Below are 18,314 nucleotides of genomic sequence, written 5' to 3'. Positions count from 1 at the left end.
AAATCCCCCCATGGGGACCCTCTGGGGGTCCCTCCGAGCCTCTCATGACAACCCCCCCCGCCCTGTGCCAGGCTCCAGCACCCCCAAACCCCCCCAGGACCCCCAAACCTTCCTCAGCCTCCCCCCGGAGCTGCCCCGCGGGTTCTCCCGTCCCACCCCGAGCCCCCCGGTACCCGGAGCCCCCTCCCCATCCTCAGGGCTCCTCCGGATCCCCAGGGATCCCCAACACCCCCAGCCCGCCCTGAGCCCCCCGTCCAGCCCTGCCCGGGCCCCCCACACCCTTCCCGGAGCCACCCCGCCCTCCCCGGTCCCGCCGCCCGCCTTTACTCGCCCAGACCCCCCGAGCCCCCCGAGCCTCCCCGGCCCAGCCCCGCCGCCCCCCCCGGGCGGAGAGGGGCCCCGGGCAGGGCCGCGCCGAGGTGGAGGCTCGGCCAAGCCGCGGCCTGAAGCAGCCGGGCGTCCCCCCGCGCTGTCCCCGGCCGTCCCGCCCCGTTCCCGGCGGCTCCTCACCGGTACCGGCGGGAGCGGGCGCGGCGGGCGCGGAGCGGAGCCGCCGCCTCAGACACCGCGCGGCGCAACGCACCCTGCTGGCCCGCGGGCGGCGCCGGCCCCGCCCCGCGCGCCTGACGGACAGCGCCGCCAGCCAATGGGAACCCGCGGAGAGCGGCGCGCGGGGGGAGGGCCGGCAGGAGGGCGGGGCTTGGAGCGGCCGCCAAGTTCGGTTGCGGCGGCGGCGGCGCGGAGGGAGGCCGGGGAGGGGGCGGGGCCGGCGGAGGAGCGGCGGGAGGAGCGGCCAATCAGCGCGAGGGGCTGGAAATTGGGCGTGGCTTCATATGTAGTTCATTAATATTAATAAGATGGGAGGGGGCACGTGGCGGCCGGGGCGCGAAGCACCGTGAGGGGACACCCCGGGACCCCCGGTCTGTGCTCCTCCGCAGCCCTCGGTGCAGCCCCACCGGACCCCGTCCGTGACCCGCTGCGGGGCTTGGAGCCCCCCAAATCCCCCAAACCATCCCCGGGCTCTGCCCAGCTCTGCGTACCGAGGGTCGCGGCCTCGCTCTGCCCCCACCTCGGGGAGCGGCTGCCCCCGAGGACCGAGGGGAAAATCCGCGGGGATGAATCAGCGGCGGGCGGGAGTCACGCTGGCGGCGCGGGAGCGGAAATCACGCCTTGAACCGGGGCTTTGATTCCTCCCGGGCTGCCACAGACACCGGGCGAGCGGGTCCCGGGGGTGCCTGGTCCGCGGGAGTCACCGTGGGGGGACACAGCCACGTCCCCATCGCTTCCCAGTCCGCACGGCCGCACCAGTACGCACCAGTAGGCACCAGTACGCACCAGTAGGCACCAGTACGCGCCAGTTGCAGCTGCGATCCCAGCAGGAATTGAGGTGGGGAAATGCCGAGCCCAGGCTGTCCCCACCTCGGCGGCGACAGCGCTGGAATCGGGCTGAAAACTCCATAATCCTGTTAGCGGGAAGAAGGCTGATTTTCCCCCTAATCCAGTTTGCTCCCGTATGTCCCGGCCCGCCGAGCCCTAATCCGCTTTCCCTGCAGATGGGCAGCCCCGGGAGCCGCGGTGTCCCCCCGGTGAGAGACACAAGGGACAATATTCCAGTGCGAGAAGCGATGCCAGGAGCTGGTTTGAGTCCCAAAATCTGCATTTGCGAAATTGATGGCCGCGGGATGCAGCCAGGACTGCTCGTGGACGGGAATTGGCTGCACCGCGGATCATCCCGGGGCTCATCCCGTTAATTAACGCTCAGGAGCTGCTTTGTTTAACGCCTGGACCCGGGGGAGGCTCCGGGCGCCCTGCAAGGATCATCCCTCCCGGTGCTGTGCTGATGTTTGGGGGCTCAGGATGGGGTTTGGGGGGGCTGCAGGGACCCAGCGCTTCCCTGGCAGCATCCCGAGGGACACCGGGGCTGCAGCAGGACCGGGACCGGAGCGGGCACAGGTCCTCCATTAGGTGAGGGGAAATGGGAGGGGACAGAGGGGGCAAAGATGGGGAGGAGGGAAGGGGAGATTTTCTGCCCCCAAGGCGTTGTGGAGCCTCTGGAAGCGCTCTGAGTTTTGGTGTGATGGTGCCACCCCAAATACCTGAGGGTCCTGAGGGGTCCCAGCAGGCGGGGACTGGCACCGAGTGTCCCCATGTCCGTGTGTGCCTGTCCCACTGCCCTGCCCTGGCACCCACAGAGAGTCCCAGATCCCCCCGGGCCACAGAAGGGACACGGGGACAGGAGCAGGGGCCCTGGGCAGTGCCAGGGGGCTGTGACATCCCTGAGGAGCTGGTGCTGTCCCCACAGAGCTCAGAGCATCCCCATGGATCTGTGACCATCCCACAGAGCTGTGGCTATTGCCACAATTCCACAACCATCCCTATGGATCCACAACCATCCCTATGGATCCATAATCATCCCTATGGATCCACAACCATCCCTATGGATCCATAACCACCCACACAGATCCACAATCATCCCTGTGGATCCATCGCCATTCCTGTGGATGCATCACCATCCATTCCTATGGATCCACAACCATCCACATGGATCCACCACCACCCCAATGGATCCACAACGATCCCTACGGATCCACCACCATCTCTATGGATCCGTGACCATCCCTATGGATCCATGGCCATCCATCCTTATGGATCCATCACCACCCCTGTGGATCCACAACTATCCCTATGGATCCTTGACCATCCCTATGAATCCACACCATCCCTATGGATCCATCCTCATCCAGCCCTGTGGATCCACGACCAACCCTATGGATCAATCACCATCCTTATGGATCCACCACAATTTCTATGGATCCATGACTATCCCTATGGATCCATGACCATTCATCCCTATGGATCCATCACCATCCATCCCTATGGATCCATCACCATCCCTGTGGATCCGTGACCATCTCCATGGATCCATGCCATCCCCACAGAGCCATGACCATCCCCACAGATCCACGCTGTCCCCACAGATCAGTGCCATCCCCACGTATCCGCTCCATCCCCCGGATCCCCTCCATCCCCACAGATCCGTGCCCATCCCTACGGATCCGCTCCATCCCCACAGATCCGTGCCCATCCCTACGGATCCGCTCCATCCCCACAGATCCGTGCCCTTGCCCGTTCCCCGGTGCCCGTTCCCTCCCCGTTCCCCCCCGTTCCCCCCTCCCCGTTCCCGCTCCCGGAGCCCACGCGGCTCCCGCGCCCGGGGAGCAGCGCTGGTTTCCATGGCAACGGGCGTGATGACGCACGCGCCGCGCTCCCGCCCCCCCCCCCCCCCTTCCCGCGGGCACGGGCGGGGACAGCGACAACGCGGGAGCGCGCGCGCGTCACACGTGTCGCACGCACGTCACAGGCGGGCACGCGCGGCACGAGCGGGGCACGGGGCACGCGCGTGTCACACGCACGGAACACGTGCCACATTCGTGTCACACATAGAGGTGTGCACAAACGTCACATTCGTGTCACACACACACACACCTGTGCCCACATGTCACACTCGTGTTACACAACCAGAGGTGTGCACACTGTCACATTTGTGTCACACACGTCACATTTGTGTCACATACACAGAGCTGTGCCCACTGTCACATTTGTGCCCCATACACACCAGTGCCTACTGACACATTTGTGTCACACACACACCTGTGCCCACTGTCACATTTGTGCCCCATACACAGAGGTGTGCACACATGTCACATTTGTGCCACACACACAGAGGTGTGCACACATGTCACATTTGTGCCCCCAACACACACCTGTGCCCACCGTCACATTTGTGTCACACTCACACACACCTGTGTACACGTCACATTTGTGTCCCACACATCACATTTGTGTCACACACACACACCTGTGCCCACCATCACATTTGTGTCACACACAGACCTGTGCCCACTGTCACATTTGTGCCCCGCACACACAAATGTCACATATGTCACACATGCCCACAGCCCTGCACACACACCAACGTGCCCCACACCTGCACACGCGTGTCTGTGGCTGTCCCCAAGCTGTGCACACACACACACACACACACACACACACACTCACCGTCACACTCACCTCGCCCCCTTCCCGTGCTCCCCCCGTGGCTCCCGCCCCGGCCGGGGGCGGCTCCGGGGGACGCGGGAGCGTTTCTCGTCTCTTTATTGAAGGAAGACTATTTCTAGAATAAAGGCTACATCGTCACCTTGTCCCCTGGGCGCTCGGATCCTCGTGTAAAAAGCCGGGGGGGTGCGGGGAGCTGGGGGGGGGGGCTCGGCCTGCCCGGGGACACCACCTTGGGGACACCCCCTTGGGGACACCCCGGTGGCGGCGGCGGGAAAGGAGCGGGGCCGGAGCGAGGGGACAAACCTCGAGGGGACGAGGGGCTGGTGACAGCGCGGGGACCCCGCTCCGGCCGGGGGGGGGGGGGGGGACAAGCGGGGCTGAGGCAGAGCTGGAGGGTGCCGGGGGTCCCCGCGGGGGGACTCTGAGGACGGGGTGGCACCGAGGGGGTGCGGGGGCAGCGGGGGGCCCGGCTGGCTGCGGGGCCGGGGCTCTCCCGCCGGAGCTCGCCAGGATTGTGCTGGGTCAGGACCTCCCGCGGACCCGATGCTTTGTGCTTGGGCTGGCGGCTCCGGCTGCGGCACCGGCTCGGGGCTGGAGGGGGGCACGGGGGGCACCACGATGGGCCTGGGGGGCAAGGGGACCACGGTGCCAGGCTGGGGGGCTGCGGTGGCACAGGGGGCTGGGGGGGGGCCGTGGCACCAGGACGGGGATGGGGGTTTGGGGAGGGGGTCACGGCACCAGGATGGGGCAGGGGGACACGGGCACCGCGCAGGGGCTGCCCCCGCCCCGGGTCTCTGCCCGCAGGAGCAGAGCGCTATGGCGTGGGGACGGGGGACGCGCGGGACTGTCCCCAAAGGGTGACACCGCCATCCCCACGTGGCACCGTCCTTCCCTCCCGCGAGGACCGACGGGGGCCGGGCCCGGTGGCTCCGGTTGTGCTGCGTGCGGGGGGGGTGGTCCGGGTGTCCCCGGTGCTGCCGTGCCCGGGGTGGGGGGGGGGTGGCCGCGTGTCCCTCACCTCGGCCCCGTCTTCACCCCCGGCGGCCCCGCACAGTCACAGTGATGGCACACGGAGGACGAGGGGACGGTCCCGCTGCGATGCCACTGCCACGTCCAGCCGTGGGCGGGAGGAGGGAACGGGAGGGGGTATCCGGAGTGGGGAGGGGGCGCGGGCCAGTCCGGGGCTCTACATGATGCTGCACTTCCCCTTGATTTTGTCTGTCCTCTTCTGCTTGCTGGAGCGCTTCCCGTCGATGGTGAGGCTGACGTTCCTCCTCTTCTCCAGGTTCAGCAGCTCCTGGAAGAGCTCCTTGACGTTGTAGTTCATCTTGGCCGAGGTCTCCATGAAGGCGCATTTCCACTCCTTGGCCATGGCCTCCCCCTCCCTGCTCTCCACCTCGCGCTGCGTCTCGTCGCACTTGTTGCCCACCAGCATGATGGGGATGCTCTCCACGCTGCCCTTGATCTGCACGATCTGCTGGTAGATGGGCTTCAGCTCCTCCAGCGACTGCTTGCTGGTGACCGAGAAGACCAGGATGAAGGCATGGCCCTTGGAGATGGACAGGCGCTGCATGGCCGGGAACTGGTGGCTGCCGGTGGTGTCGGTGATCTGCAGCGTGCACACGCTCTTGTCGCAGCTGATCACCTGCCGGTAGGTGTCCTCGATGGTGGGGATGTAGGTGTCGCGGAAGGTCCCCTTGACGAAGCGCAGCACCAGCGAGCTCTTGCCCACGCCGCCGGCTCCGAACACCACCACGCGGTAATCGTTGCTCTGCTCCGGCATCTTGGCCCCGCGGTGGCTGCAGGGGCACAGGGAGGCGTCACCCCCCAACTCCGGCCGTGGCCCCCCTGAGATGCAGCCCCGGCCGGGAGCTGGGCTCGCTGCCCTTGGGTCGCCCTTGCCGCCTGGGGACGGGTGAGGCTGCCTCGGCTATTTTTACCGGCCGCCCGCCGTGGCCATATGGCCGAGCGCGGCCACCGGCACCGCAGCTGCTGCCCAGGCTGCCGGGGGGGCTCGCTGGGCAGGGACCCCCCCTCAGCCTGCCTGGGCAGTGGGAGCAGCTCTGCAGGGCAGCAAATGGCCCAGTGAGGTCACGGTGGCACCTGGAGCACCCAGCTGGGCTCTGTGGCTGGGTACAGAGGTGCCCTTTCACACGCAGGTTGTGCTGTTGGTGTCCTGTCACTCCCTGTCACTCTGTCCCGTGCCATGCCATCCCTCTGCTCTGCTCCCTCCCCAGGGATGTGTTGGGAGTGCAGGAAAGGAGCGTGGCACAGCCATGGGTTGCAGGTGATGGGTAATGGGTCAGAGCCCCCTCATGCTGCCAAACCTCAGTGCCCACCCACAGGGGACACCTGGACCTGGGCAAGGTCCCCAGTGCCCCCCAGTGATGGGAGATGAGGTGGCACAAAGAGTTGTGTGTGCTGGGCCCTGCTCTGTCCCACGAGGGTCCCCAGGGTGTGTGGGACCCTCCCAGAGCCTTGGGGACATTAAACCCCCCACGGGACAGGGTTTCCAAAGGTGCCCACTCACAGGATGAGTGGGAAGGAGGGGAGGGAAGGGGGCCTGAGCACTGCTGAAGGACTGTCCCCAGCCAGCTCCACTCCTGCCACCCCAGCTCAGGTAAGGGGGACAGCAAAGTGCCCCAGACACCCCCGTACAGCAGCTCCTGCATTCCTGAGCATCTCTGCGGGAAGCAGCCCCTTCCCACGGTCACCCCATCCTCATCCCAGAGCACTGAGGAGTCTGGGCCCCACAAAGCAGCCCCAAACCCCGGGCATGTCCCCAGCCACCAGAGCCAGGCAAGGCTGGCAGCTGGAGGAGCCCAGGAGCTCATCCCACCGTGGGCTCCTTGGATCCCACCACGCTGGGAGCGTCACCAGCGCTGGGGGCTGAGCTGGCGCGTGGGAACGTCCAACCTCGGCCAGGGCTGGCAATGCTCCCACCCTGTCCCCCCGCTCCCATCCCACCTGTGTCACCTGCCTGTCCCACCTGTCCCATCCCACTTGTGTCACCTGCCTGTCCCACCTGTCCCATCCCACTTGTTCCACCCGTCCGTCCCACCTGTCCACGGCACAGCCAAAAGTGCCCCCGAACTCACAGCCCAGGGGCTGGGCTGGACAGACCCTCACGGACCAGGGGGGATCTTTGGGGTGACCCCACGGCCTGTGCCCAGCAGCACCCCGACCCCAACAGTCCCTGGTGCCCGAGGGTCTGGAGCACGGCCCCCCCTTTGCTCATGGGCAGGGACCACCCGGGGCTGATCCTGCACCCCCAGAGCCCCCCAGCACTGGGGGTGACACTGGTGGGGACCCGGGGGTCAGGACGGAGGGCAGGGCAGGGGTGAGGGAGCAGGGGAAGGGCAGGGTGAAGATGGAGAGAGAGGCTTGGAAGGGCAGGATGGAGGGATGAAGGGGCAGGAGAAGGGGCTGGATGGAGGTCGGAGGAGCAGAGGAAGAGCAGGGGGGACGAGCATCCCGCTCAGGATGGAGATGGAGCGGCAGAGGAAGAGCAGAACACAGACGGAGAGGCAGAAGGGGCAGGATGGAGGGGCAGGAAGGAGATGGAGGAGCGGGAGAAGGGGCGGGAGGGACGAGCATCCCGCTCAGGATGGAGCCGCAGCGGCAGCAGGAGGGCACGGGCAGATGGCGGGGCAGGCTCGCGGGTCCCCCCGCGCCGCTCCCCGCCCCTGCCGGCAGCACCCCCGCTCCCCGCTCCGGCCGCGCTCCCCCGGCCCCCGCCGCGCCGGTCGCATTGCGGTGCCCGCCGCCTCACCGTGTCCTGCCCGGGATCCGCCCTTGGCTGCGGGCGGCGCGGCGGCCTCAGCGCATGGCCCGGCCCGGGGCGGCCCCGGCGCGGCGGCTCCGCTCCGCCCGGCGCGGCTCGGTGCGGCGGGGTCGGCGGGGCTCGGCGGGGCTGCGGCCGCTGCGGCGGGGCCGGCTCGGCTGGGCGGGCTCGCCTCGCCTCGCCTCGGTTCGGTGCGGTGCGGCCGCCGCAGAGCCGATCCCGCCCCGCCGCCGGCCCCGCCCGCCGCGCCCGCCCCGCCCGGGGCCCCGGACCCCCGGGCCCGGCCCCGAGCGGCTCCGGGACCCGGCAGCGGCGGGACGGGGACACACGGACAGGGATGGGGACACACGGACAGGGATAGGGACACACGGACGGGGATGCACACGGGCAGCGATGGGAATCCATGGGATGGAAACACAGGGGCAGGGACAGACAGACAGACAGGAACGGGATGGGGACACACGGAGAAGAGACTCAAACAGGGTCACACAAACAGGGACATGCGGGGATGGGGACAGGGACACACGGATGGGAACACATGGAGAGAGAGATGGAGACATGTGGGGGTGAGAGTGGACAGCCAGGCAGGGAGACACAGGATGGGGACACACGGACACGGACACACGGACAGGGACCCCACACGGACACCTGCACAGGTGGGGACTGAATCCACATGAGGAGGGACAGTCAAGGGACCCGTGGATGGGGACAGAGCCCCACAGGTGTGACAGGGGACAGAGGGACAGGACAGATGGACACCAATGTCCCAGCCAGGCAGGGCACAGGTGGCACAGGGTGCTGTGAGCCCCCGTGGCAGCTGGGGGTGGCCTGGGCAGCCATGCTGGGCTTTGGGGACACAGAGGCCACGGTGCCACCCCAGCACAGGATCAGGAGCTTGTGACAGCGCAGGGCCTGTGTCACACACTGGTGTCACCTGCTCATGGCAGAGCCCCAAAACCCTTAAGGGGACACACTGGGGGTCCTGTGGGACACTCAAGCAGTGGCTGAGCCCTCCCTCAGTGCCTGAACGGGACCAGAAGTGCCCAGGGTGACCATGCCCAGCTCTGTGTCACAGCACTGGAGGTGACCGATGGGGTCCCTGTCACAGCCGGGGTCTGCTCCTGCCTCCCCCCCGCCCCACTCCGGAGTGGCAGCAATTAAAATCCGCAGCCTCTATTAATAGCAGCCAGCGGGCACCAGGCCACGGTGGCACCCACGCGCTGGCACCGCGTCCCCAAGGGAACGGGGAGGGCACGGGAGGGGGCACGGGGACATCGGCCCGCCCCGCCCTGCGAGGTGACAATGCCAGGGGGGGTGGTGGCAGCCTCAGCCCCCCCCCCCCGGCGCGCTCGGAGCCGGCCGGATCCTCCTCGTTAGAGGGAATGAATGAGCTCCCCTTGATCATTTTCCTGCGGCTCCTCCTCGTTCCATTGAGCCGCAGCTCCCCGCCAGGCCTGACGCAACGGGGCGGCCGCTCACGCAGGGCTGAATCACGGCGCTGCCGAGCGGGGGGTGCTGGGGGGGGTCCTGGCCCCCGCCCCCGCCCTCAGCGGGGCTCTGGGGGGCTCCTGTGTGCCCGGGGAGGGGGCTCAGCCCACGCTGGAGCCGGGCACGTGTGGACGCCGCGTGAGCCGGACGCGGAGCAGCCATGGGGGACATCAATAAAAAAAAGCGAGTGACAGCGAGGGGAGAAGGGCAGGGAATTTATTGGGAGCAGCAGGGCCTCCTCCTCCTCTTCCTCCTCCTCCACCCTGTGGCAGCAGGATGAGGATGGGGGAGCTCAGCACCCCCTGGCACTTCACAGCCCCCCATCCCAAAGCGCAGCAGGAGGAGGGTGTGGAAGGGAGGTGACAGCCCAACAGGGGACACTCAGCACCGTGTCACCTCCCCCCCAGGAGAGAGGTGAAACAGCCCCGAGGCTTCACCACGCCGAGGCAAATCACGTTCTCCTCTCATCCTGCTGCTTTGTGTCATGCCAGGCCCAAAATAACCTCCCTCCACACCCCCCCCTTTCCACTCCAGGTTTTCAAAGGAAGATTAATTGACTCGGGGATGTTGCAGCAATTAAACTAACGAGCCCCAGGATCTGTCAGATGATGCTCAGCTGCCTCCATATGCTGCAGCTGGGCCACCGCGGAGGCTCCGCGCCTCCTTCCCGCTGCCGGCGCTGCGCCATCCCCACAACTCCATCAGCGCTCCCAGGGCCCGGCCCGGCTGCTGCAGCAGCCAAAGCTCCGGGTAATTAAAATGCAGCCCCTGCCTGAGCCAGGCTGTGTTTCACAGCTGGGAGGGAGCACAGGCCCAGCTCCAGCCTCTGATCCCAGCTCCTCGCTCCCAAAGGCAAATCCAGCAGGATCAGGAGCTTCCCAGGGGCTGCTCGTGGCTCTCAGCATCACCTCCAATCACCACCCCAAGGGAGGTGATTCCATTCCTTTGTAAACCTGGATTTGCCTTGGAGCAGCCCCTGATTGGAGCAGCTCAGCCCCTCTGATTGCACAGCACTGAAAACACAAAGAGTTTGCCCCAAAACACAGCCAGGCTGTTTCACAGCTGGGAGGGAGCACAGTCCCAGCTCCAGCCTCTGATCCCAGCTCCTCGCTCCCAAAGGCAAATCCAGCGGGATCAGGAGCTTCCCAGGGGCTCCTTGTGGCTCTCAGCATCATCTCCACTCCTCTCAGCATCATTGCATTCCTTTGGAAACCTGGATTTGCCTTGGAGCAGCCCCTGATGGGAGCAGCTCAGCCCCCCTGATTGCAGAGATTCCATTCCTTTGGAAACCTGGATTTGCCTTGGAGCAGCCCCTCTGATTGCAGAGCACTGAAAACTCAGAGTTTGCCCCAAAACACAGCCAGGCTGTTTCACAGCTGGGGGAAGCACATTCCCAGCTCCAGCCTCTGGTCTCAGCTCCTCACTCCCAAAAGCAAATGCAGCAGGATCAGGAGCTTCCCAGGGGCTGCTTGTCCTCTCAGCATCATCTCCAATCATCACCAGAAGGGAGGTGATTCCATTCCTTTGGAAACCTGGATTTGCCTTGGAGCAGCCCCTGATGGGAGCAGCTCAGCCCCCCTGATTGCAGAGATTCCATTCCTTTGGAAACCTGGAAAAGCCTTGGAGCAGCCCCTCTGATTGCAGAGCACTGAAAACCCAGAGTTTGCCCCAAAACACAGCCAGGCTGTGTTTCACAGCTGGGGGAAGCACATTCCCAGCTCCAGCCTCTGGTCTCAGCTCCTTGTTCCCAAAGGCAAATCCAGCGGGATCAGGAGCTCCTCGTGGCTCTCAGCATCATCTCCAATCATCACCAGAAGGGAGGTGATTCCATTCCTTTGGAAACCTGGAAAAGCCTTGGAGCAGCCCCTCTGATTGCAGAGCACTGAAAACACAAAGAGTTTGCCCCAAAACACAGCCAGGCTGTTTCACAGCTGAGAGGGAAGCACATTCCCAGCTCCAGCCTCTGGTCCCAGCTCCTTGTTCCCAAAGGCAAATCCAGCAGGATCAGGAGCTTCCCAGGGTCTCCTTGTGGCTCTCAGCATCATCTCCAATCACCACCCCAAGGGAGGTGATTCCATTCCTTTGGAAACCTGGATTTGCCTTGGAGCAGCCCCTGATGGGAGCAGCTCAGCCCCCCTGATTGCAGAGATTCCATTCCTTTGGAAACCTGGATTTGCCTTGGAGCAGCCCCTCTGATTGCAGAGCACTGAAAACCCAGAGTTTGCCCCAAAACACAGCCAGGCTGTGTTTCACAGCTGGGGGAAGCACATTCCCAGCTCCAGCCTCTGGTCCCAGCTCCTCGCTCCCAAAGGCAAATCCAGCAGGATCAGGGGCTCCTTGTGGCTCTCAGCATCATCTCCAATCACCACCCCAAGGGAGGTGATTCCATTCCTTTGGAAACCTGGATTTGCCTTGGAGCAGCCCCTGATGGGAGCAGCTCAGCCCCCCTGATTGCAGAGCACTGAAAACCCAGAGTTTGCCCCAAAACACAGCCCAAAAAACCCAAAAAACCCAAAAAACAGGCTGTGTTTCACAGCTGGGAGGGAGCACATTCCCAGTTCCAGCCTCTGATCCCAGCTCCTCGCTCCCAAAGGCAAATCCAGCAGGATCAGGAGCTTCCCAGGGGCTCCTCGTGGCTCTCCACTCCTCTCAGCATCATTCCATTCCTTTGGAAACCTGGAAAAGCCTTGGAGCAGCCCCTGATGGGAGCAGCTCAGCGCTCCTGACTGCACAGCACTAAAAACACAGAGTTTGCCCCAAAATATCAGTGCTGGGAATTGTTACTGCACGTTTCCTGCAAGCTCATGGATTCCAGGCTCTGGATAAGGTGAGGATCTGCTGCATCCCTGCAAGTGTCCAAGGCCAGGCTGGACAGGGCTTGGAGCACCCTGGCACAGTGGAAGGTGTCCCTGCCCATGGCACTGGACAGGCTTTAAGGTCCTCCCCAACTCAAACCATGCTGGGATTCATCCTCTGATTTTCAGAGGTTTTCCTCAGGGAATGCTCAGCCTATGGGTACAACACTGAGAAGGAAGCAGGGCAGAGGGGCCCGGCCTCATTTCTTCCATGAATCCCTGGAAAAGCTGAGCTCCCCCAGCCCCAGGTGGGGCACTGGAAGCTGTGTGGAGGCAGCAGGGCCTGGAAGGCCAGAGCCCCACAGGGATGTTATTTTTGGCAGCTCTTACAACCAGGTTTTACTCCCAACTAAGCCAGCGAAAGCAGCTTAGTGCAGCCTGGCAATTCCTGCTCCCACTCCTGGCTGTTCCTCACCTCCTCGGAGCCTCCGGAGCGTGGCCGAAGGGAGGGAGGGAGGCACACACACATTCCAGGAGCTCCTGGGAGCAGAATTTACCCAGATCCTCAACGTTTGTGTCCGCTAATCCCTGCAGCCCCTCGGGCAGGGACAATCCCTCGGGATATTCCTCACTCTGAGCACACAGGAAGAGATTTCTCCTCCTCCAGGTCATCACGGAAACTCCGCCCGGCTTGGGCTGTTCCAGCGGTGAAAGGGGCGGCTCCTCCCGGCGCCGTGGGAGGGGAGAGGTGAGGTTTTGCTCCTTCGGCTTCCTGAGGCTCCCGGCTCACCACGGCACGAGCACCAGCCCGGCCAGCGCGGCGTAACCCAGCACCAAGCACAGCACCTTGAGCAGCCGGTGGCTTTTATCCTCCAGCTCCTTGGCCAGGATCTCGAAGAAGGTGACGAAGAGGAAGGTGCCGCCGGCGACGCCCTGCAGCAGCAGGGAGGCGATGCTGCCTGCGGCGCTGCGGCTGCTCTCGATGCCCATGCCCACCCCGATGCCCAGCGGGATCATCAGGCACACGGCCACCGCCAGCTTGGCCGCGTCCCTCAGCGCCAGCGACGCCTTGGCCATGCTGATGCCCAAAGCCACGGCCACCAGCGTTTCGTGCACGGCCACTCCCAGGAACAGACTGACCACTCTGCTGCCGTCCTCCTGCAGGCCCAGCGCCAAGCCCTCGAAGATGGAGTGGGTGCAGAGGGCAAAGACCAGCCCCAGCAGGCGGCGGGGCCCGCAGCGCGCCAGCTCGGGCAGGTGCAGGCCGGGCGGGTGCAGGCCGGGCTCGCCGAAGGGCGCGCGCCCGCGCGGCGACGCCATGAAGGGGCTCTCGTACTCCGAGTCGCTGCCCGCGTCCGAGCCCGCGTTGAACGTCTCCAGGTCGATGAAGGACGGCTTCTCCTTCTGCAGGCTCAGGAAGAGCTGGTCCACGAAGACAGAAAGGAAGAAGCCGACCATCATGATGGTCTCGGCCACCGGGTAGTCCGTGCTCACGTTGTTCTGCCTGAGCACCTCATCAAGCTGGAGGGGAGGAAAAGATGCACCCTTAATTCCTCTGGAGAGAACCATTCCCACAGGGAATCCATCCCTTAATCCCTCTGGAGAGAACCATTCCCACAGGGAATCCATCCCTTTATCCCTCTGGATAGACCCATTCCCACAGATCCACAGTGAATCCATCCCTTTATCCTTCTGGAGAGAACGATTCCACAAATCCACAGTGAATCCATCTCTATCCTTCTGGAGGGAACCATTCCCACATTCCCATCAATCCACAATAAATCCAGCCCCTTTATCCCTCTGGATGGAACAATTCCATAGATCCACAATGAATCCACCCCTTTATCCCTTTGGGGAGAACCATTCCTACAGATCCACAGTGAATCCATCTCTATCCTTCTGGAGAGAACCATTCCCACATTCCCACAGTGAATCCATCCCTTTATCCCTCTGGAAAGAATCATTCTCACATTCCCACAATGAATCCACCCCTTTATCCCTGTGGAGAGAACCATTCCCACATGGACACAGATCCACAATAAATCCACCCCCTAAACCATTCCTACATTCCCACAGATCCACAGTGAATCCATCCCCTTTATCCCTCTGGACAGACCCATTCCCACATTCCCATTGATTCACAGTGAATCCATCCCTTTACTCTTCTGAACGGAACCATTCTCACAGGGATGGTTCATCAATCACTCCATCAATCCACAACGCTGCCACATCCTTGGACAGCACCCTTGGCAGGGCACAGTGAATCTCTGCCTTGCTGTTTGATCTCACACCCCACAGCCTCCTCTGCATCCCAAAAACCTTCACTTCCACCATGGGCAGAGGCAGGAGGTGGGCACAGCTCCCCTTGGTGAGGGCCTGGGCACAGCAGAGCTGCTCCAGCGGGCACAGACCCCTAAATCCACTCCCACCTGGGTCCCTGCAGGCTCAGATTAAGGCAGGAGGTGGGCACAGCTCCCCTGGGCAAAGCAGAGCTGCTCCAAGGGGGTAGAGCCCCCTAAATCCACTCCCATCTGAGCCCCTACAAGCTCAGACTGAGACACGAGGTGGGCACAGCTCCTCTTGGTGAGCTCCTGGGCACAGCAGAGCTGCTCCAGCAGGCAGAGCCCCCAAATTCCCCTCCCAGCTGAGCCCCTGAAGGCTCAGACTGAGACAGGAGGTGGGCACAGTTCCCCTCGGCCACCCCTCAGCAGGGTCCCTGCAGGCTCAGATTTGGGCAGGAGGTGGGCACAGCTCCCCACAGTGAGCCCCTGGGCACAGCAGAGCTGCTCCAGCGGGCACAGCCCCCTAAATCCTCTCCCACCTGGGTCCCTGCAGGCTCAGATTAAGGCAGGAGTGGGCACAGCTCCCTTGGGCACAGCAGAGCTGCTCCAGCAGGCACAGCCCCCTAATTCCACTCCCATCTGAACCCCTACAAGCTCAGACTGAGACACGAGGTGGGCACAGCTCCCCTTGGTGAGGGCCTGGGCACAGCAGAGCTGCTCCAGTGGGCACAGCCCCTACAGCTGGGTCCCTGCAGGCTCAGATTTGGGCAGGAGTGGGCACAGCTCCCCTGGGCAAAGCAGAGCTGCTCCAGCGGGCACAGACCTCTAAATCCACTCCCAGCTGAGCAGGAGGTGGGCACAGCTCCCCTTGGTGAGGGCCTGGGCACAGCAGAGCTGCAGCCCCTACAGCTGGGTCCCTGCAGGCTCAGATTTGGGCAGGACACCCCCAGACCCACCTTGCCCCGGACGGCGGGCAGCAGCGCGTTGAAGCACGTGGCCAGGAAGACGCCGCCCCCGAAGGAGTTCCAGAGCGCCAGCAGGCGGCGGGAGCGCTGAGCCTTCTCGTGGTCGGCCTCGATGAGGCGCACGGGCAGCAGCGCCCCGGCCAGCAGCAGCACGCAGATGCCCAGCAGGCACAGCACCTTGGCCACCACGATCCTCATCCTGCCCCGCAGCCGGGCCCCGAGGGGACGCTCTGGGTGTGCTCAGAGCGGGGACATCGGCCTGGGTGGGACTCGGAGGGAGAGGGTGCCTGGGGATGGGGAGAACACAGGGAATTTTCCTGTATGAGCTGTAGGAAGTGGCAGGGAAAAGTTCAAACTGGATTCAAAAGGAGTTTGAAAGCATTGGAATTGTGGTCACTTCAAACGTGGAGGTCTTTGAGGCCAAGCCCTGTCCTGGGACACTTCCAGGGATGTGGCAGCCACTGGGAAATTCCTGACAGGGCCTCCCCACTCTCCCAGGGAGGAATTCCTTCCCAAAATCCCATTTATTCCCTTCCCAACATTCCATCTATCCCCTTCCAAAAATCCCATCCATCCCATTCCCAAACTCTCATCCACCCAATTCCCAACATCCCTCCCATCCCCTCCCCAAAATCCCATTTATCCCCCTCCCAAAACCCCATCCCTCCCTTTCCCAACATCCCATCCCCTACCCAACCTCTCATCTATCCCCTCCACAACATCCCACTCATTCCCTCCCCAAAATTCCATCCATTCCCTTCTCAAAATCCCACCCATCCTCTCCCCAAAATCCCATCCATCCCCTCCCCAAAATCCCACCCATCCCCTCCCCAAAATTCCATTTATTGCCTCCCCAACCTCTCACCCATCCCAGCCCCTGGCAATGGGGAGAAGCCATTCCTCATGTGCTGCCACCCCAATTCTTTGTCTCTAAGGGACAACGAGAGGAATTCAGAGCCCATCAGGTGACACTGACTCACTGCAGGTGTGACCAAGCCCAAAATCTGGGTCCAGGCACAGCCACGCCTGTGCCAGGGCAGAGGGAAGGGATAAAATCCTCCTTTTCCAGAGCTCACACCTCTGGAACACACCTGGCTCCTCTCAGAAACCCTTTAACCTCAGTTTTTTTTCCCTTTTCCCTCCATATTTAACCCAAACCTGCCCCTACATCCAGCATCCCTGAATGGGGCTGGAGCAGCCCTGAGGGAAAGGAAGCCCCAGGAATATCTGGGGAACTCCTCACCTGCTCCTCCTGCACACCTGGGCTGTGTCCCCAGCCCCAAAACTGCACCAAGGGACCAGCTCAGCTCCTGCTCGGGTCACTGCCTCAAAATGAAGCATCCAAGCGATGAAAAATATTCTGTAAAGCAGGCAGGGCTCTGTGGGAGGAGAAACAAAGGGGTTCCTCATTTGTGAGCCTCTAAATCCCAATGTTTCTGTTAAAAACTGGCTCTTCCAAGCTCTTTGAGGCTGTCCCATCGCTTTTAGAAAGGGGGTGATGGGGAAGGGGCTCCTCCCAGCCCACCCTGAGCCCACCTAAAGGGAGCAGAGATGAGGAAGGGGTGTCAGGAGGGTGGTGAGCAGCTCACATGGGCAGAGCTGAGCTGGGAAGACCCTCAGAGGGGGTCGGGGTCTGCTCTGAGCCCCTCAGGATGGGGAAGGGGCCCAGCCCCAGTCCCTCAAAGACAAATGGGGCGCCTCATGATGGGGAGGGGGCCCAGCCCCTCACAGGAGCCCCTCAGGATGGGGAAAGGGTCCAGCCCCTCATGAGGAGGGGACCCCAGTTCCCCCCACAGGACCTTGGGGCCCCCCCTGACCCCTCACCCCCAGAGCGGGCCCATCCCCGGCTCCTCACACCAAGGCCGGGCTCCAGCCCCTCACACCGCCCAGCCCCGCTCTCCCGCCCCTTCCCCCGCAGCCCTGGCTCCCCCAGCCCCGCTGTGACCCCGGGGTCCCCGGCGCGGCCCCGCCATCCCCTCACGACCCCCTCGGCCCCGTTACCCCGGTAACCGCCCCCCCCCTCACTCACGGCCGGCCCCGCTCGCTCCCGGCCCGGCCGCTCCGCATCGCCTGCCCACGGCGCCCTCCCATTGGCTGAGACGGAAAAGTTGATTTGTGATTGGTCGATAGAGATGTCAATCAACGCACCCACAGCACTGCGCGGGGGAAGCCGCGATTGAGTTCCGCGGGAAACGCGTCCCGCAGCGCTGGGTTCCGGGTCCGGGATTACCGGAAAACCGGGAAAAACGGGAATGGGAAAACCGGGAATCAGGAAAAAAACGGGAACCGGGAACGGGAAAACAATCCCTGGAACAGCGTCCGCCACACCCCTTGCTCCTGCCGTTCTGTGATTAAACCGCACTAATGGCAGCTGTGAGGTGCTGCAGGGAGACCTGAGGCCTACCTGAAAATTCCCTAAAATTCCACAAAAATACATAAATCTCCTTTTTTTTTTTTTTTTCTTTGGTGCTGTCAGGTCAGGAATTTTTGGGAAACTCCAGCCTGGAGTTCAGGGGCAGCTCCAGGCAGGGCAGGAGGAATTCCCTGGAAAATCTCACCTGGAATTCAGGGCTAGAAAATCCCAATTTGGAGAGGAAGAAAATTACAAAAAAATATTAAAAAACGGATCAGGAAAGAGCCAGGAGGGTGAGGGAAAGGAAACAGCACAAAATGAGCTGAAAACAGCAGGAAAGCAGTGCCATGGTTTCCATATTTTTGGATAATTCCAGAATATTTTCATTTCCAGCCTGAAATTCCTTTGGTAGGGCTACAAAAAAAAAGCAGGTGGAGAGAAATTAAAAGCAATTTAGGGAAGGAGAAGTGGAGGGAAAAATAAAAGTTTTCTAATTTTTGTGCTGTAGGAATGCGCAGGAGGAGAATTCCTGCTGGGAAGGACAAAAAAATTGGGGAAAATGGGAATAAAATGTGCCCCCAAACAGAA

General features: G+C 62.9%; 2 protein-coding genes across 13 annotated transcripts in view; both read right to left on the bottom strand.

The window, feature by feature from the left end:
* DIRAS1 (DIRAS family GTPase 1) overlaps positions 1-8,099 on the bottom strand; it is a 30,177-nt gene extending 22,078 nt beyond the window's left edge. The window contains exons 1-2 of the mRNA XM_074528826.1: positions 7,832-8,099; positions 4,072-5,858 (exon numbers count right to left, since the gene is read on the bottom strand). Coding sequence (XP_074384927.1) covers positions 5,246-5,842 — 597 coding nt within the window. The 5' untranslated portion in view covers positions 5,843-5,858; positions 7,832-8,099 and the 3' untranslated portion in view covers positions 4,072-5,245. The remainder of the gene's footprint in view (positions 1-4,071; positions 5,859-7,831) is intronic.
* Positions 8,100-9,520: 1,421 nt separating this feature from the next.
* Positions 9,521-17,510, bottom strand: SLC39A3 (solute carrier family 39 member 3). 12 transcript variants are annotated; one of them, XM_074528814.1, is made up of 6 exons: positions 17,403-17,510; positions 16,617-16,752; positions 15,365-15,660; positions 11,175-13,647; positions 10,545-10,940; positions 9,521-10,284 (listed from the first exon to the last, which is right to left on the bottom strand). In XM_074528814.1, the coding sequence occupies exons 3-4, from the start codon at positions 15,569-15,571 to the stop codon at positions 12,913-12,915; spliced, it is 942 nt and encodes a 313-aa protein (XP_074384915.1). In that variant the 5' UTR covers positions 15,572-15,660; positions 16,617-16,752; positions 17,403-17,510; the 3' UTR covers positions 9,521-10,284; positions 10,545-10,940; positions 11,175-12,912. The 12 variants fall into 12 exon arrangements, with proteins under 12 accessions (XP_074384915.1, XP_074384919.1, XP_074384920.1 ...); XM_074528818.1 differs by having other exon boundaries at positions 9,521-10,544; positions 10,622-10,940; XM_074528819.1 differs by having other exon boundaries at positions 10,622-10,940.
* Positions 17,511-18,314: the final 804 nt, after the last annotated feature.

The sequence above is a fragment of the Zonotrichia albicollis genome, chromosome 29 (assembly GCF_047830755.1).
Source record: "Zonotrichia albicollis isolate bZonAlb1 chromosome 29, bZonAlb1.hap1, whole genome shotgun sequence".
Lineage (NCBI taxonomy): Eukaryota > Metazoa > Chordata > Aves > Passeriformes > Passerellidae > Zonotrichia > Zonotrichia albicollis.
Note: the sequence above shows the minus strand (reverse complement) of the source record. Positions and strands in the feature narration are given on the sequence as shown.

Excerpts from the sequence above, each read along its gene's own strand:
- SLC39A3 (XM_074528813.1), bottom strand. The coding sequence starts at position 15,571 with ATGAGGATCGTGGTGGCCAAGGTGCTGTGCCTGCTGGGCATCTGCGTG. Across the intron at positions 13,648-15,364 it reads TGCCCGCCGTCCGGGGCAAG|CTTGATGAGGTGCTCAGGCA; the intron begins GTGGGTCTGGGG and ends CCTCCCCTCCAG.